Consider the following 21,936-nt stretch of genomic DNA (forward strand, 5'->3'; position numbering starts at 1 on the left):
AAAAGTACACTGTCAGAGCAGACTCACAGCCAGTTCAGGGCAGGCATGTGTTGACAGAAGCTCGGGTGAGGAAGCTGCTGTAGCGAGGCGTCCACCATGGATCTGACGAGGGAAGGGACACATTTTATTGCAAAATATGCATGGATGGATGGATGGGAGTGAGAGGAAACTTGATTCATCCTGCAAGAGGAAATTTGGGCATTACAGCAGCAAGCCACCAATCATAATCACCAACATACGAGACATAAAATCACTACCTACAGTTACTGATAAATATAAAAATATGTCTAGGTAAGACAAACAGTCCAGTCCAATAAATAAACAAACAAATAAAGAGCTAAAAATAGGGCCCTGAGATGTAACTGCAACAAAGTGACACGTACAATGCAAAACACTGATCTAGAGTGGCAAGAATAATAAATGAATAAATAACACTCCTACTGCTAATACTAATGATCAGGCGGTGATCACTATGAGCAGTACTGACTATTTTAGAGTCGGATTGCTGCAGGAACAAATGATCTGCGGGAATCGCTCCTTAGATCAGCCTGTTGCTTGGGGAGCTGCTCAGGACACTCAGGTATTCATATTCATATATCCCCTACACCAAAGAACCTTAATCTCCTCGGTAGATAAGACCTGACTCTGGCCCTTTTTTGTGCAGGGCTTTGATGTTTTTCGATGTGACGGATATCTGTGTTGTATGAGATGTCAGCCATGTATAGAGTGAAAAGAAATTGAGCCGGAACCGTTCCTTGAGGAGCACCTGTGCTGCTCAGCACTGTTAGAAACATAGTCCAGTGTTCTAACATACTGTGGTGTGTCGGTGAGACAGTCGACGGTCCGCGATACAAGGTATTGATCCACCCCCATCCTCTCCATTTCGTTCCTCATTAGTGATGGTTGGATAGTGTTAAAAGCACTTGAGAAGTAAAAAAAAAAATGTTACTCTCACTCTGCTTCCCAGTTCTTCCAGGTGCTACATCGCTGTGTGTGTCGTGTAAATGACTGCGTCGTCCACCACATACGCGGCTGATACGCAAACTTGTAGAGGGTCCACGGCGGAGTTAACCAGGGGCCTGAGGTGGGCCAGAATAAGCCTTTCCAGTGTCTTCATTAACTGTGAAGTCAGTGCCACCAGTCTGTAATCACTCAGCTCCTTCAGATGGGCAGACTTTGGCACTGGCACCAGGCAGGAGGTGTTCCACAGGGTGGGAAAATCTATTCGGACCACCCCACACAGCCTGTCTGCACAGGCCCTGATGACTCTGGAATTATTGATTATTGATTTCTCTAAATGTGTGACTACAAAGTTGGCAACCAATGATGATGTTGCAGTGTCTGAGCACACTAAAAATGAAGAGTTTTAAAAATAATATCTGCTTAAAACTGTATTAATGTATAATAATGGATTAAATTAATAAATAGATGGACCAAACAAGTATTTGTAAGAACTGAAATGAACAGATGTTTGCCTGGAAGGTAGTAAATCCATCTTAATTAAATAAAAATAATAAACAATATAATATTGTCTAGGAGATATAAATCGCACAAATACAGGAGCAGTGGTGCAGATTGTGAGCAGCAATTTATTCCACAGTTTAGGTGCCATAATGGGGTAAAACAAAAACCCCTCTGATATGGTCTTTTAACTACATGGAGTCCAATGCCGCCAGACGCTTTAAAGATAAGTATAGTTAGCAATGACACTTGAGACAGATGTGAGGAGATACGAAGCATGAACCAGGGACAGGAACTCCTGATTTGACAAATGAGTGGAGAACCCAAAAGAGACATTTGGTCATCTCTGTCGACAGACCCTCTCCGAAGAAGCAGAGAGTGAGAGCACATTTACAAGGCTTTTATCTTTCAGGCATAAACATTAAAAGAACATTTATTGAAATAAATACCTGTTGTGGACATAGTTGAAAATGGACGGCGAGAATGAGTCAAGGGGAAAGAAACTGTGGATATAAACACAGACTTGGAGAACAATACCACAATCATGCTGTTGTACAAAGAACAGCAGCGAGGGCTGATTCAAGCAAAGATAGTGAGGCAGAGTCTGGATGAAGAGAAAAGTCACTATCACGGCAAGAGATAAGAGAAAGACAGAAGTGTGATGTGGTCTGTAAGGATGGAGAATAAGCATGGAGTGAATTTCTGAGAAAAACAGAGGAAAAAGGGGTAGATTATTAACAGAGAACAATTAGAAAGACATCTGACAATCTCTTGATCTATAATCTCTTGATCTCTCCTCTGAGAATTTGAGGAAAAGAAAAATAAGAAAAAAACTGAGAATTTCATTTCATTTCAAAATCCTATACTATGTACGCACATTTGGAAGTTGACCTAGTATGTGGTGGAAATTGCCTGCAGACACTCAGGACACATAAAATAAAAGTTATGCTACTCACAGGTAAATGAGGGACTGGAGCCCAATGAACGTGTCCTGGCACAAGCTGCTTAATGGGTTATGATCCAACATCCTGGGACAAAAACAAATAAATAAATATAACAATATTAAATTAAATTCTGCAATTATTTGAGAAAACTTTAATTCATTTGTTTTTTTGATCGTCATCAAAAGAATAGTTTGACATTTTGGTAAATGAGTTTTATGGATTCTTGCCAAGATGAAAAGATCATTTCCACTCTGACATCTGTACGCTAAACATGAAGCTAGGCGCAAGCAAGGTGTTCGTCAGTAGATTTTTTTGGACTTTACACAAAGCCAAGCTAGCCAATTCCTGCTTCCAGTCTTTGTGCTAAGCTAATGGCCCTGCTGGCTCAAGCTTCACACTTAGCGCAGAGACATAAGAGTGGTACAGATCTCCCCATGTAACTCCTGGGAAAAACTGAACAAAGATATTTCCTCGAATGTCAAACTCAGTTTAAGCAGTGCAGTCGATCTGCACTGTCTGTTATTGAATGAATCAGACAAGTGAAGTGAAGCACTGTCTTGCAGCAACATCTTTCACACATACTAAATATGTACACATGCCTTACCACCATAGACCCACTACAGACCTACTGGACCAATTTACTCCTCCTGAGTTAAACAGGTCCTTCTTACATGCTGCTGCATATCATAAATCAATCCCGTTTTCCAACCCTAAAACTAGAGCGGACCCGGAAATGCATCATGTCTTTAACCCACTTTTTTTGCTAGTTTCTGGTGATGTCTTCTTCTCTGGCTGGGTGCCAGATGTCGCTAGGTGGACCTCACAAAAATCATCCAGATGTGACTTCAGACATCTCCCAGTTACATACTGTACCATTAGCTCTAGTGTTTGGCAGCTGGTTGACATATTTGGGTTTTCCCTGAGGAGTCAAGGAGGCCAGCTGCTTGTGGATTTGTCTTGTTAAATTGTTAGAAGACCTGATCAGCTGACTGCAGAAGAGCCAGGCCTAAAACAAAGGGCAGAGTACAAAACTCTGGAGTGATAACAAAATATACCACTTCCCTAAATTATTTTTATTATTATTTATTTTTTATTGTTTTTACAGTACACTTGACTCAAATACAATCATACAGAGAAATAAGATTCAGTCCACTCAGCTTTACATAATTTATGACTCATCATGGGCACAAATAAATAGCTGCCTACGAGAATACCAATGTATGGATAAGACGTGCATTTATGTCCCAAAATTTAAAATTAAAAACAGAGCATGACTGTCCCGTACAGACACGATACCTGCCACCACTACTGCATGTCTCTGCTTTTGTACATGTCAACAGTCTCACAGTGTCCTTTCATCTACATTTAAATATTACCACAGTGGAGTGTACAACATAATAACTTCCCCACACTCACACATATGGACGCGTGGGTTTGTGTGTGTGCGCGTGCGTGTTACTCACAGCCACTCTAACTGATGGAGATCCTTGAACACTCCAGGACTGAGGGAGGATATCAAGTTCTCACTGAGAAACCTGATCCAGACAGTGCACAAAAACATACCTGCAGTCATTATGTTTGACTAACATAGTGGAGCTGAGACGATTAGCGGATCAATTGATTAGCTGACAGTTGAAACTCTTTTGATCATTAATGAATCGTGTAAGTCGTATTTTAAGCAATGAAAAAAATGCTGAAAATGAACTAGTTTCAGCTTCTCAAATAGGAAGATTCTGTGGCTCCTTTTGTCATATATACTGTAAACTGAATATCTTCAGGTTTTTGACTTTTGGTTGGACAAAGAAAGACATCTGAAAATTTCATCTTGGATTCTGAGAAATCGTGAATTATATCGAATAATTTAAAAAATAATAAATAACCAGCAGATTAATCAAACAGTTTTCAGTTGTCACTTTTCAGATAACAGTATCATTTCTATGTTGACAAAATCACCAGGAAATGCTCGGTGGAAGATGATCCCACCATGAATTTTAAGAGTTTTAATATAATCAATTATTCCAGCCAGAGTTTAAGGTAATTTTTTACCTTCACTCTGAAGCTCCTTGAATTCCTTATCTTGATATAAAACATGCTATATTAGTTAATAAAAGCCATTAACTGACTGATCCCTGTCCATCTTCATTTGACCAGAGATGCATAAAAGTGAAGGAAAGAGAAAAAAGTGAACTAAGGGAAAAAAATCCACACAGTTGGTTCAGGAGAGATTAGTGCCATTGATGAAGTGAGCAGGGTACTTACAACCTCTTTAAATTGTGCAGGCCACTGAAGGCATGTTTGGATATGAACTGGAGGCTGTTGTTTTGAAGAAACCTGGGAAAAGGGAAACAAACGGGGGAAAAAATTCACATGCACATACACACGTTCTTGACTTGAACAGAATGTCAAACTGATTAATAACCTGCTGTTAGACTAATGTAATGGTTCACGATCATTTCTTTCCCTTCTAGACTACAATGACAGGAAAATACACTAATCAGCATATTATCCACATTAACACACAGAGGACAGTCATCTGCAGGGGACAATCAGATGCTCAGGTACAAATTATGACACTTAAAAAACACAACAACAAGCCAGCACTTACTGACGTTTAATCCGTGTTTGAATTAACTTTAAAAGACAGCGGAAATGTTTGTGAATGTGTGTGCTCCTTATCAGTCTGAAGCTATTATTATTCTAGATTCTGCAGACAGCCCTGCTCGACGAAAAAACTGTTTCTCATTGTCAAACTTATCGAACGTTTTGTTTCTAACAAGCACTGCACAACAGCATGCGCTGCTCCGTTTTGTTAGATGATGCCTAGATGATGTTGCAGAGATATTACTTGAGTCACACTGAGAATAGCCAGTAAGTCTTCATTAATGACGATATGGTACATTATTGTATGTTGTGTGACATCAACCAACAGAATGTAATGTTAAATATCTATATATGTTAAACTACACATTTGCGTAGTTAAATGTTGATAAATGTAATCCGGCATCAGTTTATGACATCAAAAAACATCTAGCTGAGGAATTAATCATCCGGAGGAAGACGAAGATTTATTATTTTTTACTTCAGAGTCTGAAAAATGCTTGTGCTGTGCTAGTGGTTTTGTGTGGGTTTGTGTTTGGTTTTGACACAAATTTCACAAGGTAATGCCAAATTGTGAGAGTATTACAATATATTGGAAATCAAATTTTATCATGGTAAATATACTGAGAGCTTGACATTGAGACAGTAAATTTAAATGAAAACAAAAAATGGAGGTGTTCTAAAACTCTTGACTGGTAGTGTATATCGGGAGGACGTGGAAAGTATCACAAGCACAGAAATACTCACAGTCTCTGTAGGGCAGAGTATTCTGAGAAAGCAAAATCCGACAACCTCCCGATCTGATTGCTCCTCAGCGACCTGCAACAGAACCCATGAAATGCCCATCTTAGAAAAAAACATAACACGCATTTTTGCATAAACAGACACCTGGATTGCTGATGCACTCAGAGACAGAGAGAGAGAGAAGACTAAAGGTCTGAATCATTATGTGCAATAAACAGTCTCACAAAACTGTTAACTACTGCTGTTTTATTCAGAAATGGCTTTTTTTTTTTTTTTTTTTTTTAAAGTTCTTGCTGCCAAAATTCCACAATAATAGAAGCATCACCTGTCAGTCGGAAAAATAAAGACTTGAAAAGCACTGTCTGTCTATGGAAAGGTTACTAACTAACACATAACACACCATTGTACATACCACTCCACACACACACACACACACACACACAACTTCTTAAAGGGACTAGGAAGAGAAGAGAAGATGAGCCCAAAAATCACATTAAAATTCAAGTAAATCATCTTTGTTTTAATATCTAACAAGACCAAACTTATTTGTGTCTGATACAGCACAGCAGGCCACAACACAGTGTCAATAAAAAACAAAACAATTTTTTCATTAAATAACCATTTTTTTCTCTTAAAGTACTACATCACTTTGTGACTTTTTCCTTTGAAATAAAAACAGCAAATTGTTATTTCTGTAAACTGTCTATGTATTACCAAAAAAAAAAATTCTCAGTAATACAGTTGAGATAGAAAAATGTTGAATGTATTGCGTTGCATGTTTATTTAAGTGGCGCTCCTCAATTTTACATTGGCGCTACTAAAAATTTTCAGTAGGGAGCTACTGGTGGAAAAAGTCGGTTAGGAGCCCTAGTAATAAAATCTAAAACATCTCTGACTGTGCACAGTAGAGATAAAGAGGGCTACAGATCTCCAGGAAATGGTCAGCAAGGTCTACAAGGACAGCAACAACGTTTTTTATATCAAACAATGAGCTTTTATATTCAGGCATCTATAAATGTGAATATATCAGCACCTGCTATTTAACAAAATTGTTACAAGCCTGTACCTGTACAAAGGATTTCAATACAGACCGGATCGCGTACGAACATTCTAAATTTGATTTACCCAGCACTTTCTCAATTGAAACATTACAAGGGGCTTTACAAAAGATAAAACCAACCTAACAAACAAGCAGACAGAAGGAAGGAACCAGTAGAGCATTAAAACCAACCAGAGAAACACAACCAGCAGAAACTAAACAAAAGCACAGCTTCAAAACAGCCACCACCGTCCCTGGACCTAAAATGTCTGCATTGTCTAGTCTACATGACTACCGCCCTGTGGCACTCACCCCCATTCTGATGAAGTGCTTTGAGAAGCTGGTTCTCGAGTAGACAACATCGAGAGACACCATCCCAGCCATCCCGGACCCTCACCACTTTGCAATCAGAACCAACAGATCCACAGCCATATCCACTGCCCTCCACTCAACCTTCACACACTGGGAAAATAACACCCACATCAGACTGCTGTTTGTTGACTTCAGCTCAGCATTCAACATACTCTCCCGCCAGAAACTGATTGGCAAAATCAGCACTGTGGGCTTGAGTACCACACACCAATCAAACCTCCTCCACTTCACCGCTCAACATCAGAGCCCCCAAGGGTTGTGTACTCAAGACCTCATATGCTCACGTTGTACACCAATGACCCCATTCCCAGACATGGAGAGAATTCTCTTGTGAAGTTTGCGGACGACACCGCTATCATCAGCCGGGCGGTGCACAGAGAACAACCTTCTGCTTAACGTCAACAAAACCAAGGAGCTGATTGTTGATTTTAGAAAAAAAAAAAAAAAAGGGAGGCAAAGACACACAACCTTGTCCACATCAGTGGAGCTGAGGTGGAGCAGGTGATCAGTTTTATGTTCCAGGGAATCAATGTTACAGAGAATCTGCCATGGCCATCAAACATCTCCACGGTGGTAAAGAAATCTCAAACGAATGTACTTCTTGCGGACACCTAGGGCTAACTTCCTGTGCCAAGTTCTTGTTAACTTTTACAGAGGAGAAAGCATCCTTACTGGAAACATCAAAAAACTGCCATGGGATGTGCACGGCTCAGGACAAGACGACTCTGCAGCAGGTGATTAAAACCTGCCTGGAACGTCGGTGAGCACCCCGTCCTGCTCAGAGCCCAAAGGATGCTGAAAAGCCAACACCTAACCCAGCCACAGCCTGTTCAATCTGCCGCCATCTGACGAGCGATAGATAAGTATCCGCTGCCGTACCACCAGACTTCGGAGCAGTTTTATTCTTCAGGCTATGAGACTACCGAATCCATCCTTCACATCCAACAACAAAAAACAGTTTCATTTTCATGACTTGATTATTTATTATTTCATTCATGTGACTTGTTTTTTATGAGTAGCATAAAGGGACCTCTTCTGTAATTTTATAATACAATCTTGTGTTGCATAATGATAATTAAATTGCTTCTTGAAGAAAAAGCAGAAGTAGAAAATGGATGGACTGATGATAGTGTGTTTAAGGAGACACTGCAGAAGATATATAGAACAAGGGCCAGATGGTGAGTCCAGTGCTGTATTTACTGGAGCTTGAACACTGATTACTGACTGAGGCGAAAACAGATAAAGTTGCAGGATTTTTTTCTGAGTGTATCCAAACAGGACAGCATGTCCAGATGGTCATGCATCACTTAACACACAGAGCTAAACATGAACCTGAGAGACTGCCTGTATAAAAGTAAAGAAAAATGTAAGTACAAAATCCAACAAAGGCCAAGAGAAATTTAAACGTTTAAATCGCTGAAGTCAAGTGCTGACAGTTACTGAAGACTTCCATCTCTGCAACTACCAATCTGAGTTTGAAAGTGAGAAGTTTGGAAACAAACAGACACACACGGATACACAGAGTCATTACAAACAGATGACACTTACAGCCAGGTAACATTTGGAGAGAGCAGAGGAACATCCTGAAGGTTGACCTCCACACACTCGACGTCTGTCCGTATGCATTCGCAACTGTCTGGATATTCCTGCAAGACTGCGCAAACACACACACACACACACACACACACACACACACACACACACACACACACACACACACACACACACACACACACACACACACACACACATACACACACACACACACACACCACTCAAAATGTACACAATTTAGAATAGACAATGCATTCAAGGATTTTCAATAGAGGTTTATTACAGAATACCAGTGGTTTTTTAAGAAACAACATGAAACTTTCATTGGCCATAAGGACTAAAACTCATTATTATTTTCATTACAAATAGTTGAATGAAAAATGCCAAGCGCAGAAATGTTTCGGGGTTTTTTTTGTTCAGTACATGGCAAACATTTAATTAGTCAAAATGATGTATGCCGGATCAGAGTTGGGGCTAATGCTGTCCATATCAAGCACATTATGAGCAATCCACATTAAATACAGGTTGTTCATCAGTGTCATTATAAAAAGTAAGTGTGTCTGCTCACAGTTGTATTCATTAAGTCACAGCAGGGCACTGATCCACAGCCACTCCTGGTCTCATGTTTTACTTTACATAAAATGAATCCCAGTGAGCTCTGTGCAGTGTGGTATACAGCTTTTTAATTTAGGGAAAAGGAAAGCACTGGCATCTGACTAGTAGACTGCTATCAGAACAGTACAGTACACAATATATACCCTGTGTTTAGGTATCAGAAACTGTGTTGGTGGAGAAAACGTAGGATCAGTGAATCCTTAATTAGAATTGCTTTTGATCAACTGACTAATTGTTTCAGCTCCTTTTTCCACAGTGTGGAAATTTGTTTTCACCACAACTTATTCAATACAAATTAAGCAGGGAAAATCATAGACGTCCATCTTTGCTGGATGATATTTTGTGCAGTAAGGTATGTTGGAACAGGTACAAAAGATAGGGAAACCGAGAATGGAGTTAGAGTCTCCCTTTATTGTCATGATACAACCCTGTCTCCTAGATATTACATTCATATACAAGTAAACTGCAACAGAAAAAATATCTTGTAGGAAATGTAACTGGGACCAGATTACATTTATGATCAACGTAATGAGGATATGTTATTTGTTAATTATTTGGCAAGTTCAAAAGATGTGCTGATACTGAACGTATCAGTAAAACTTTCACAGACAACGTATTTGTTATCTGGCAAAATAACTAGTCTTGCGGTACAATATCTGCTGTAGTGACAATCGTATTATTAAACAGTTTTTACAGTTATGTTTATTGTGGTGTGGTTTAATACAGAAAAAAGTTCACAGTGACTTCAGACAACAAAGACCTCAATCTTAACCTAGAAAGGACTCAGGGTGTGAACCTCCGTTGGGGTGTGACTTGACTTGAAATTTGTAAGCCCACCATCCACCTCAAACACGTCCTGGCGACTCCGCCGCAATTAACAAACGTAGCGCTACATTCAGTCAAGAAATACGCTAACTCTGAATGTAATCGAACCAGAGATTACAGCAGTTTAGTTTTATATGAACATAGGAGACAGGCTTGCACAACGAGCTGATGTGTCCCTCTACATTGCTCAGCACATGAAACACTATGTACCAATCTTCAACAAATAAATGTCTGAACACACAGACACACACACCTGCTAGAAGTAAATACACGCATTTCTACACACTGTAAAAACACACACACACACACACACACACACACACACACACACACACACACACACACACACACACACACACACACACACACACACACACACACACACACAAACACATACTTACAACACTCATTCAGGAAGTACTGGTCCACAGGATTGGCATTCTGTAATGTTTGACCAAATAAGTCTGCCCATCCGATGTTGTCCCCTGCAAAGCCAAACAAGGAAGAAAAGTTATCTGTACACCACAAATCAAATCCAGTGAAGACCAGTGCCTGATGGTGTTGATTCCAATGGGGGAAAAAAAATTGGCAAAGTACAGGAAAAGATCATCTCGATAAATTACCGTCACCAGCGTAGAGGGATTCTCTTTTCTTAAATCACTGCAGCATGTCTTTGCACCTTGAGTGCCTTCCCCTGGATTTTGGACTGGGACCCTCAGTAGTGGACTTTTAATTAAGAGTGGAATGTGCGGCACAGGGGACTACGGCGAGAGGCTGAAAGCGTGGTCGTTTTGGCGTGATTTCTGACATTAATACAGTTGTTTTTGGGAACAGCTTTAACAACAACTACACTACGTTTAAAGAGGTTTGACAGGCACCGACAGCTCAAACACTGTGGCGACTTGGTTCCATTGTAAATATTGCTGAATGTAATAATCTACGTAACTGTTATAAGACCAACTATCAAAAAATTAAGTTGGCCCCAGGCTATTGGTACGTCTACTGCCAAACTTCATCAACACACATTTCATACTTAGAAAAGTTTGTCCAGCCAACTGTCCTACATAGTTACTCAAGGGTTTGGTCAGACCTTGCATTACGCTCGGCTGAGTGGTATTCTAATGAGCGTCAGCGAGTCAGATTAAGCACTCCTGTCATCGGTTTAGGTATCACTCCATGATTTACCTTAACCTTATAAACCTTAGCAACCTGTCAATGGCAATGAAGTAGTCTGCACACACTCATGTCTTCCAGTTAGTGAAAAGGGGTTAAAATGAATTTCTCAGACAAATTGGCTTGAAATATTTATCTGCAGTCTCTGATCAGCTGTAGATGTTTGTTTAATGAAAGACAGATTTTGCATCAGCGCCATAAGGCGGAGCGAATTGTAGCTGTCAAACATGTCTCTGAAAAGAAGCCAGCGCACTGTATTGGCAAAATAAACGATGGTCCCATCATTATCTCCCTCGTCAGTATTCAGGCTTTATACGGTGCACTGATGAAGTTGTTCAGCAAGCCAACCTTCAAGAATAATAAAGACAGCTGCGAAGATGATGCATTGCATCCTGTGGGAGGGCCTGGTGCCCATTGTTAGGTGAGTTTTTTTCCCCCCTCAAATCCTTGTTATTATAACAGTGCCGCACAACATGGCAGAGAGGAGAGGCTGCTGTATGAGAAACAGGAGAAGTAATACAGCACAGACTGAGACTAGTTTGATCTGGCTGAAATACAGTGTTTTTCAAAACAATATATACATTTTTTTTTTTTTAATGGTTTTAGATGCACACAAAGATGTTGCAGATAAAGATGAACACTGACTGTATTGATGTGCTACTTAAAACGAGACATAGGAAAAGTATTTATTGAAAATAGCTTATTCTCAGTGTCTATGGCAAAGTTTTTTGTTTTTAAGAGTTAATTCAACACTAAAATGGCTGACACAAAAAATAAAAATCCAAGACATGGGGAGTTTATTCGTGAATGATAATGTGAGAAACAACAGCTCTCTGAAACTGGGCACCAGTAAAGTTGTCTTTTAGAAATACTCAACGTTGCTCTTGTGTACTCCATGTTTTTCTGAAGCTGCCCAGGCTGGCAGTGTTACTCAATGTGCTAAGGCCCAGCTTTTCTTTTCTCCAGTTCAGTTAGTCCACGGTTGTAGAGAATATAGAATCTAGCGACTGGAAAAGAATCCTTAGACGCAACAGGAGACGTGGGTCTGGTGTTTTCACTAAAATAAAAGAGCTGTTTGCTCTCAAAAAAACGTTTGCGCAGGTGTCACATTAAATATTCCTTAACTTCACTTTCAAAACACGGTCGTATCAAAATGACTTTCAATGCTCTGGCTTAAATTACTTAAATACATCTTTTATCAAACAATACCAAAATGAAACAAATGGCCGTTAAGATTCATAATGCATGAAACCGGTGTATTATTATAGGTTACGATTGTTTTTTAAAACTCAATATACTCTGAAGTGCCAGTCCTGATTAATCAAAGCCAAGTGAAAATCTGAAACCTTTTCCTTTTCCTCCGTTGTCAAATCTCCCACGACACAGGGACTGCTGTGAGCACCTACTAGCTGTATCAACAGAGTATGCTGATGTCTTTGGTTAAGCAGCGAGCATGTCATCCTCAATTCATAATCTTGTTTAACATTTAAGTTTTCATGGCTCAGAGGCCAGTTTCACCTAAATATGTACTGCTAAAAAGGTGACGACTCCTTCACGGCTGCATCATGACATTTCTTGTAGTCCACGCTTGGACCAGAATGACTCCAGTAGTATGTCTTTATTATAGTCTTTCAGAATGGTATAAGTCTATAAGCTCTCCCAGGACGTTGGTTTATCCTATTGGCTGAAGGCTGTCCTTTGCTGTTTCCAGTGAAGGGCTCATTAATCCGCTGATGAGCCGCCTGGGCCTCCGCGAAGGTATGGAAGCACTGCAACTGTGGTTTTCCTAAGGCTGTGAATAAGCCTGACTTTATGGCTCTGGCTTGGACAGGGTTAAATTCACGCCTACATCCAGAACTTTTGGTAGGCTGGGTTTCAGCAGCATCAATTACCCCTACATGCCAAGTCACTTGCAAAGCTACTGCTTTTATTTTTTGAGCTACTGTCCAGTTTTCTCGCCGGGTCACGATGTTGAATGTTCACCTGTTGTTACTTCAGTTTATTAAAGAGTCATCAAAAACGCTCTTTTATATACACTTAATATATATACACACACAATATAAATTTGAAAACAAATAAACTACTTGATTTCTCCTCCTCACACAATTCCAGCACCAGCATACTTTCCCAGGAGTTTGCTTTTTCCTCTTCCTGCTGATCACTTTGGACTGATCATACAGTTGCTGGGAAGCACAGGAGCCACAATGTGGTCACACTGAGACTCTGCTTGCAGGAAAAACTAAGACGATAGTTGAGGTAACAATGATATTTTTATCTTTCAACCTTCGTATTTCTACTTTTGTTGCCTAATTGTCATTATGATCTTGACGTCTGTTTTTTTCCCCCCAAGGTTTGATTATTTTGCTAGGATTGCACTAATATCTGCTCTGAGCAACTGGGGGAGCTGGCACTGGATTATTTGTTTGCCAGAGGGAAGAAATGTATTGAGCTCTTTTAGGGGAAAAACGATAGAAAAAAAAACACATGAAATTATTAGGTAAAAATAGAAATTGTTAATTATTTTATGTGGACAATATTCCTAACATTCTCTGAGGCCTCTTTTTGTGTTTATGACCACTACTCTAGTTAATGTTTTTATATATTATACACACACACACACACACACACACAAACACACACTTACTTACTTACACTTACCACAGCGCTGCTCATCTGCTCCGTTGGGACAGTCTTTGTGTCCATTGCACTGCAAAGCCTGAGGGAGGCACTCACTCAAGTTCCCACATGGGAACTGGCCAAGGGGGCAACTCGCCTCTACTTCCACCCTGCTGCTGGCCACCAGTGCTGAAGAAGAGAAGGAGAAAGAGTGAGATTAAATACACCATTTTTACAATTAGCACCAAATTTCAGAAGTGTAATTGCCTGTCAGCAATATGAGAGAAAAGTGTGACTTGGCAACAAGGACATATATATATATATAAATATATATATATAACTATATATATATATATAAAATATGGCAAATCTCTGATATTTTAAGTGAAAGCAGGCAATTGTAATGGAATGAATATTTTCAAATCACTGACAGCACTGACTTCTTAGTTTTGTCAGCATTAATTGACAGGATATTTCAGGCCATCCATCCTGTGACTGTCACTGAGCATGGTGTTAGCTTCTCTAATAGCTGGCAAATATTATATTTAGTATAATAGAAACGTAGGATAGAAGGCACATTTTTAAAAAATGCACATAAATTCATTTTTACTAAAATGTTTCTATCTATCTTGTCATCTCAACTTTAATGTTACTACAATTCGTTTAACGTCTGTTCTGTTTTCTCTTTCAAAAAACGTTTATCGCTTAAGGTTAGCTAACAAAAACACAATAAAATCAAAATACCACTGTCACCTCTGTTTTTACTGGTAAACCATTCACAGTCAGCGCAGATGGCGTATGTGTACCTGAACAGCAACTTATTTAGCTACCTCAAGTATAGCTTAGCTTTGCTGCTTAGCATAGTTTAGCAAGCAACAAACAACCTAACTTGCACCAAAAAAGTATTCCCTGGGAGTAAACAACCGACTTTTTCAGATTAGCAGCGACTTTCTGCATTCACACTACACAGTTGTACACGAATAACAGGTCCTTACGTTTGCTTACCTGGCAAAATAGACGGTACATTGTTTTTAATCGATTTAGTCCATCTTTTCAACTCAAGTCTGCACTGCAATCTGTGTGTGTATATATTTGTTGTTTTAAAATCATAGAGCTCAGTTGAAAGATGCAAAAGGTCCAAAAATAGATGCAGAATGACAAAAAAAGAGACTAATTGGTAATGAGGTAAGTCACGGGTCCCCCTGGTGGGCAGGTGAGGAACAACCAAGACAAAACAAAATGACAGAAAACACAGAGACATTATGGGAAGAGAAAAACTGAGCGCAGAAGAGGAGGCAAAGGAAGGAAAAGCTGTGGCCATGACAGACAACACTGAAGCTGCATTGAATGATGCTTTGAGTTGACTACAGGCATCCATGTTTTCAGCCGCAGTATTACCTGTGCTCTAACACCAGGGGTCTATTCCAGAGAGCAAGGTTTAGCAAACTCTGAGCCGAACCCTGAACTCCGAGTTGATGAACCCTGAGATGGGAAAGTCAGGGTTGTCGGCTCCAGAGCAGCTGATCTGAGTCAGTTCAATCGACTCTGAGTATGTTCACTCTGAGTTGAGCGAGGGCTCGACAACTATAAAAAGCCATCATCAATGGAGCTCCGATTCTACGATTTACCATGGCAACTGGCGAAAAAGAAAGGTCATCCCATTCCTATTTCACACCGCTGGAGCTAGAAGGGCTAATGGTCCCCAAAAATGTTCCAACAATGGTGGCTCATGGTGAGTTTGGGAGCATTTACAGAGAAAAAAGCATCGGCAAAGGAGAGGCGGTCAGCATGGGAGAGAATTTCTGAGTGTGAATGCAGTAGCATGTTCATTTAACATTTAACCCACGCTTTATTTTAATATTACATGTGGAAAAAGTGGTGGAATGTCGTAGACTGAAATTTTATTTTCATTTAGGTGCAATCCCACGGGCACAAAGTGCACCCGGAAGCAGCTGAAAATGAAATACAAAAAAGAGTTCGAACAGGTAAGGCATATTTTGCTTAGGATCAGTATTGTACCTTACTTTGGTTTCATATTTGACATATAAATATCATGCAGTGGCTATTTCAACCTGTAGTAGCTTTAACCCCAACAGAACGCTATTTCAACACACATAAAGTTCCTTTCGTCTAATGTCCTGCTTAGCCACAGGAAGAAGGTAGAGGCCAGCAAAACGGGTGGAAGGCCACCAACACCACCACCTCTGACAGAGGCAGAAGATCTGGCCTCGAGCCATAACACTGGGCAACCAGTGGCTGAAGGCATCCCTGGAGGGAGCTCAGCCGAGTATCACCCCCCCCCCTTTGCTGGGACACAGCACCATAAGCACGTGTGTGTGTGTGTGTGTGTGTGTGTGTGTGTGTGTGTGTGGGTGTTCTCCCTTTTTTTTTATCTGCCTTGTTGAGCCTTCTCCAACAACAGAACTCAGCAACAGTTGTGAGTAGTCAATACTCCAGAGATATTGCCAAATGTAATTGTGTAAAGTGTACTGAAAAAGACTGCTCTTCCTCATCATAGGATGATGATGAAGATGCGTTGTCTGCTGCTACGGAGAGGGATTCAGACAGGCATACGGATGTACGCCCAGTTCTTTTCCTGAAATGTTCTGCGTCCCCAGTGTTATAAGGAAAACTCCCGTTGGCAAAAAAAAAAAAAACAAATAGCAACGCAAAGAATTAGCTCTGATCTGAGAGCACGTCCGCAGTGTGTAATATTAAAGATTTAAGGTCGGAAAATGTCGTTCAGATAAATGATAGTGTGAATAAAAACGGCAATGTTCGACTAGGGAGTCATCAGGGAATTATAGCACATCTAATCGAGATCTTAAAATCCTCTCCCGACATAAGGCTATGCGAACGAGGAAACGAGGCAAGGAAACCCCATGACCAACAGCTCCTTCAGATTCAGAAGCAGGGAGGGGAGAGGGAGAAACTCCGGGTTTGTTAAAGAGAACCTGCCAGCGAACAGGTTAGGTTCACATTCAGTTACCAAGGGAACTGACCCACAGTTTGAGTTATCTCGCTTTCTGGAACGGAAAACCCAGAGATTCCCTCACCTCAGGGTTAACAAACTCAGTTTTCACTAGACCCGCTTTCCGGAATACACCCCGGCTCCTTCATCTGCCTTAGTTCTTTTGATAGGGTTGAAATGCATGTATCAAGGAAAAACACGAGAAACATTATTAAATACCACAATGCAAAGCTCCATAATCAATGTAAATGTTTCTACAGTGATCCCCAATTTCAAAAGCTTCAAAAGTTAGAGGAAGGAACAATCCAGGTTAAATCTTATTCAGGAAACTCCAAGACTAAAAAATTGATGCCATGCTGTGCCAGAAAATATGACATCAAGGCGCTGAGGGCACAATGTAATGTGTAAGTGTTTTAACACACTTTTTATTTGGTCCTGAACTCCAGCACACCGGATTTGAAATTAAACACCGACTGTGAGGTTTAAGTGATGATGTTCTTTTTGACTGATTGACCTGAAATTCCCACACTGTTCATCCAGGTGTGTGTGTGTTTGTGTGTGTGTGTGTGTGTGTGTGTGTGTGTGTGTGTGTGTGTGTGTGTGTGTGTGTGTGCGCGCGCACCTAAACAAACTCAAGACCGAAAGTCAGCACTGTATCCTCGTAGTAAATGTTTTATTTCGAACCCAATGTGATGGCGAGCAGAGGCGGCACAACGACGAATGGATTGGAATGTGTTGTTACGAAGGGTGTCAGCAAGAGCCACCGTAGAGTAGTAGAGTAGACAAAGAAAAGCACAGCACCCATGAAAAGGTCTACGTTAAATGGATAAATAGACAAAATACTCAAGATAAGGCTCGCACGCTAAAGGAAAAGTGACTGACACAAGAATAAACATCTAAACGAATGAAACCTCAGTGAACATGTTTCCCCGCAATAAAACATAGACTGAACTGTCCAAACAGACGAGAGACGGATCCAGACGATACACAAAGAAGAAAACAGCAACTATTAAAGATCAAATATGTAGCTCTTACACTGCATGCCTAACTGTTCAAACTGCAGTTGTCATGGGACAAAACATTAGTAGATTATTTGCCGATATGAAATTCTTGAAAACTGGTGAGTGTTTGTAAATTCTGTTGTTTCCTGAAATTCTCGGATTGTCTCTTACCCATGGGCTCTGGACGACCAGTCTCCAAAATACACTGATGCCTCAAGACGGATGATGATTGTATCAATCAATCGATCAAACTTTATTTATACAGCCCCTCTCATACAAGTCAAATGCAATTCAAAGTGCTCTACAAGTGACTTGCAAATGAACGGGGTATTAAAAATGGACTGGCGGACTAGTGAACAATATGCAGTATATAACCGGGCTAAGAAGATGGGTTTTCAGTCTGGGTTTAGAAATATCAGCATTTTTCAGCTCCACTCAGATCCTCTATAAGGCTGTTCCAGTGCCTCGGAGCAAAACGGCTGAAAGCAGAGCACTGACGGTTTTCTTTATGCATTTGTCTAAAAGCTCAAAGAGGAGAACTGTGAGGATCTGAGGGGCCTTCCTGGTTCAAAGTTAAAAGCATTTCGGTTAGGTAGTCTGGTGAAAGGCCATGTGAGTTCCCTGTACACTAATAAAAGAGTTTTAAAATCAATGAGAACGCTAACAGGCAAGACTTTATGGTAGGCATAATGTGTGCTCTCCTTCTGGTCTTAGCCAGCATTCGTGCAGTAGAATTATGGATTAATTGTAGCTGATTCATCCTCTTCTTTGGTTGCCCCAAAAGGAGAGTATTACAGTATTCTCCCCTGCTAGTTACAATGGCGGGCATTAGAAAATGAAAGAAATGGCCTCGATTTAGAAATGCTCTTCAAATGATAAAATGATGCTTTTGTGACACCTACACATTGTATTGTATTTGCCTTGTATTGAAATTAAAATGTAAGTCAAAAATCACTTCAAGGTTTTGTGCTTCTTGGCTTGAGTTTGAGTCCCAGTGTATTTAATTTGGCCAGTTTTTCTCTCTGAGCCTTTGAGCCAGTGATCAGTGGCATCAGTGTATTCATCATAAAAATCATAATTATAACTTACAAGCAAAGTACTAAAATTGCTCTGTAAAGAATGATCAAGATTTTGAAATTAGTAGGGTTTTTTTTTACGTGAATGACAGTTATCATAACAACATCACTATCTGTAACTATAATATAATCAGGCCAAAATACTGAATGACTTTGGAGACACCCATTGACAAAGGCAGAAAAGATTTGATCAGACAGATGTATGCAGTTGTTATCTGACAGGGATCTGTAATGTTTGTGAAAAAGATTGAACTGATTGTCTAAGGGGCCGCCTTCTCATTGCCATTCCTGCCCAAGCCGCAGAATGAAACAGTCACACCCTTTCTCACTCTGTTTGCTCTGTGACTGACACTGATTAACTGGATGAATTCCAAAACCTCCCTGACATTGAATTATATTCAATTATGAATGGAGATGCAGTTGGGAGGCTCTGATTGGATCATGGGAGTTGTGAAGTCTCTATTATACTATTTTTCTAACAGAAAAACACTTTCATTTTGTTGTGTTGATTTGTGCTCTGCTTTTCTTATATTTCCCCCTTAAGTGATCCCCCCCCTCTTTTTTTTTTAAATATCTCATTGTCTTATCAATCCTGAATGGGGACTGTACCTGTCCATTGATATTAAAACCAATAAAGTCAGTGTTGGAATGTGACTAAGTACATGAACATAAGTACAATTTTGAGAAACCTGTGCTTATTTTCATTTTATGCTTCTTTATACGTCTAATCCACTACATTTCAGAGAGAAGTATCGTATTTTTTTACTCCAATACATTTAGTTGCTTTCTCAGATCAGTATTTTATAAGTATATGATTAGTTTATATAAAATGCATTGTTATAGATTGACCTACCCAATAGCACAAGTTTTCAAAATGAGCTCCTCTTTGACAGCAGTAAAATGCTGCTTACACGTGCACGTCCCTGAATCAGTAATCATTCTGTAATGGGTGCTTTCACTTACTCAAGCAGGAACAGGATGTTTTCGTTGTTTCATTGCTCTTTTTACTGGAGTAAAAGATCTAAGGACTTCTTCCACCACCGAACAAAGTAACTGTGATGAAATAGAAAACAGTCTGATATTGTACTAAACCGAACAAAATCAAACACTGGTACTTTGGTCTTTTTGTAACATCAACTGTGTTTACTTTGCTTTTTTTGTTTTCATTTTGCTATACAGCCAATCACAACTAATTTCACAGAAAATCCTTTAAGAGTCCTCCACCCACAACCCCCCTTTCACACTGTGTGAATTAGCAGTAAGCTGAGCAACAACAGTAACTGAGTGGGAAACAGAGGAACAGCAACCTAACTGTCATGTCTGCGTCTGCGTGCGGTTTTGTGTGTCAAAGAAATGCTCCTGCAAGACCTCGTCTAAGCCAAACACTTGTGACACAGTAGGATACCTGAAGATGAATCACAGACTGGGAGGTGGAGGACGTGTGAGCAGGCACTGAATATTTAATATCGATTGTTTCAATCTCAACCTAGATACTTTGTTATGCATCTTATCAAAGTGCATTATTTTTAATCTAAACCAATCTAATTAGCTGATTATAAAGCATCCTAAATTTTAGATTTTTTTGTGTGTGTCTATCCTTGTGAGGACAGTGGTCAAACACAATTAATAATAATAATAATAATAATAATAATAATAATAATAAGCTTTATTTGTATAGCACCTTTCATACAAGAAATGCAGCTCAGAGTGCTCTACAATAAAGAAGTTACATGCCCATGAAAATAGATACAAAAACAAGGATTAAATGCCATAACTAATGTAACATAGGACTGATAATAAAACCCACCTTATAATAATAATAGAAATAAGATTAAAAAAAATAAAGATGAAAATGAAAAGAAAATGAAAAGAATTAAAATAAAGTTAAAAAATAGAATAAACAGAATGCATCAAATCCAGTAAAATACAACATTTTAAAAGAAGTCACAGCCTTTTTTTTTTTTTTTACCTGATATCTACAGGTAGCGTGCTCCGTGGCTTCGGGGCGTAACTGACAACGGCTGCATCCCCGACTTTCTTTCGGCTGTTGCTGGGGAACCCCCAGTGAACCGGCGGCAACAACTGAACGCGCTCAGGGGCCCGTTTTAAAATTCAGGTCCGCTCCCATCTGCGCAGCTGAGCAATGACAATCCCCCAAACCCCCCCCCCCCCCCCAAGAAAAACAGGACTTCTGTACAACTCAGCGCTACTGCGGAGCCAGCGGGGATTCGTTAACAGCTTGAAGAGCCAGTGATGTTCTGCAGAACTTTCTCCGCCACTGCGGATTGCTCACTGGCGAACGCAAAACCCAACAAGCGACATGAGCCGAACTGAAAAGGCTTCAGCGCTGCACCTACTGCGTGTGTGTGTGTGTGTGTGTGTGTGTGTGTGTGTGTGTGTGTGTGTGTGTGTGTGTGTGTGTGTGTTCACCATCATAAGATTACTGAACATCCCCTTGAGGTAGAAATGGCAATTAATAATGAGTAATAATGGAATAAGAGAAATAAGCTATTATAGTCCCGAGACAGATATTCTCGTGGGTCTTAATCATATAACCTTCTCCACCCTCCGTTTGTCTTTACCTTTCACCTGAGTAAGGGTCAGGTGGATGAGCAAAACGACGACAGGCGCGTCCATCCCGAGGCTCACTCAAGTTTTTCCGCGCGCTCGTGTCGCTCCGTCTGCGACGCCTCAGACCGGGTCCGGGGTGGGCTCCCGTCCAAACGTTACGACAGATAAGTCAGCAGAAGAGCCCGGTCAGTCCAGCGTGTCAACCCGACACACCCGACATTTAAAAAAAAAAAAAAAAGGACCGGAAAGCCGGACTAAGCCATCGGGTGGATCAGCTGGAGTGGCAGCGCTGAGAGTAAAACCGAGCCGATGCGTAAAAACAGCCACATCCTCTCCACACTGAGCTCTCCGAAGACTCGGCTGAAAGCCACCGCGT

General features: G+C 40.3%; 1 protein-coding gene across 3 annotated transcripts in view; it reads right to left on the bottom strand.

Moving 5' to 3' along the window:
* rxfp2a (relaxin family peptide receptor 2a) overlaps positions 1-21,651 on the bottom strand; it is a 39,634-nt gene extending 17,983 nt beyond the window's left edge. For all 3 annotated transcript variants that reach the window (XM_040149511.1, XM_040149509.1, XM_040149512.1), the window contains exons 1-9: positions 21,572-21,651; positions 13,984-14,130; positions 10,554-10,637; positions 8,707-8,812; positions 5,751-5,822; positions 4,665-4,736; positions 3,869-3,940; positions 2,418-2,489; positions 28-102 (exon numbers count right to left, since the gene is read on the bottom strand). In XM_040149511.1, coding sequence (XP_040005445.1) covers positions 28-102; positions 2,418-2,489; positions 3,869-3,940; positions 4,665-4,736; positions 5,751-5,822; positions 8,707-8,812; positions 10,554-10,637; positions 13,984-14,130; positions 21,572-21,626 — 755 coding nt within the window. In that variant the 5' untranslated portion in view covers positions 21,627-21,651. The remainder of the gene's footprint in view (positions 1-27; positions 103-2,417; positions 2,490-3,868; positions 3,941-4,664; positions 4,737-5,750; positions 5,823-8,706; positions 8,813-10,553; positions 10,638-13,983; positions 14,131-21,571) is intronic.
* Positions 21,652-21,936: the final 285 nt, after the last annotated feature.

The sequence above is a fragment of the Xiphias gladius genome, chromosome 17 (assembly GCF_016859285.1).
Source record: "Xiphias gladius isolate SHS-SW01 ecotype Sanya breed wild chromosome 17, ASM1685928v1, whole genome shotgun sequence".
Lineage (NCBI taxonomy): Eukaryota > Metazoa > Chordata > Actinopteri > Istiophoriformes > Xiphiidae > Xiphias > Xiphias gladius.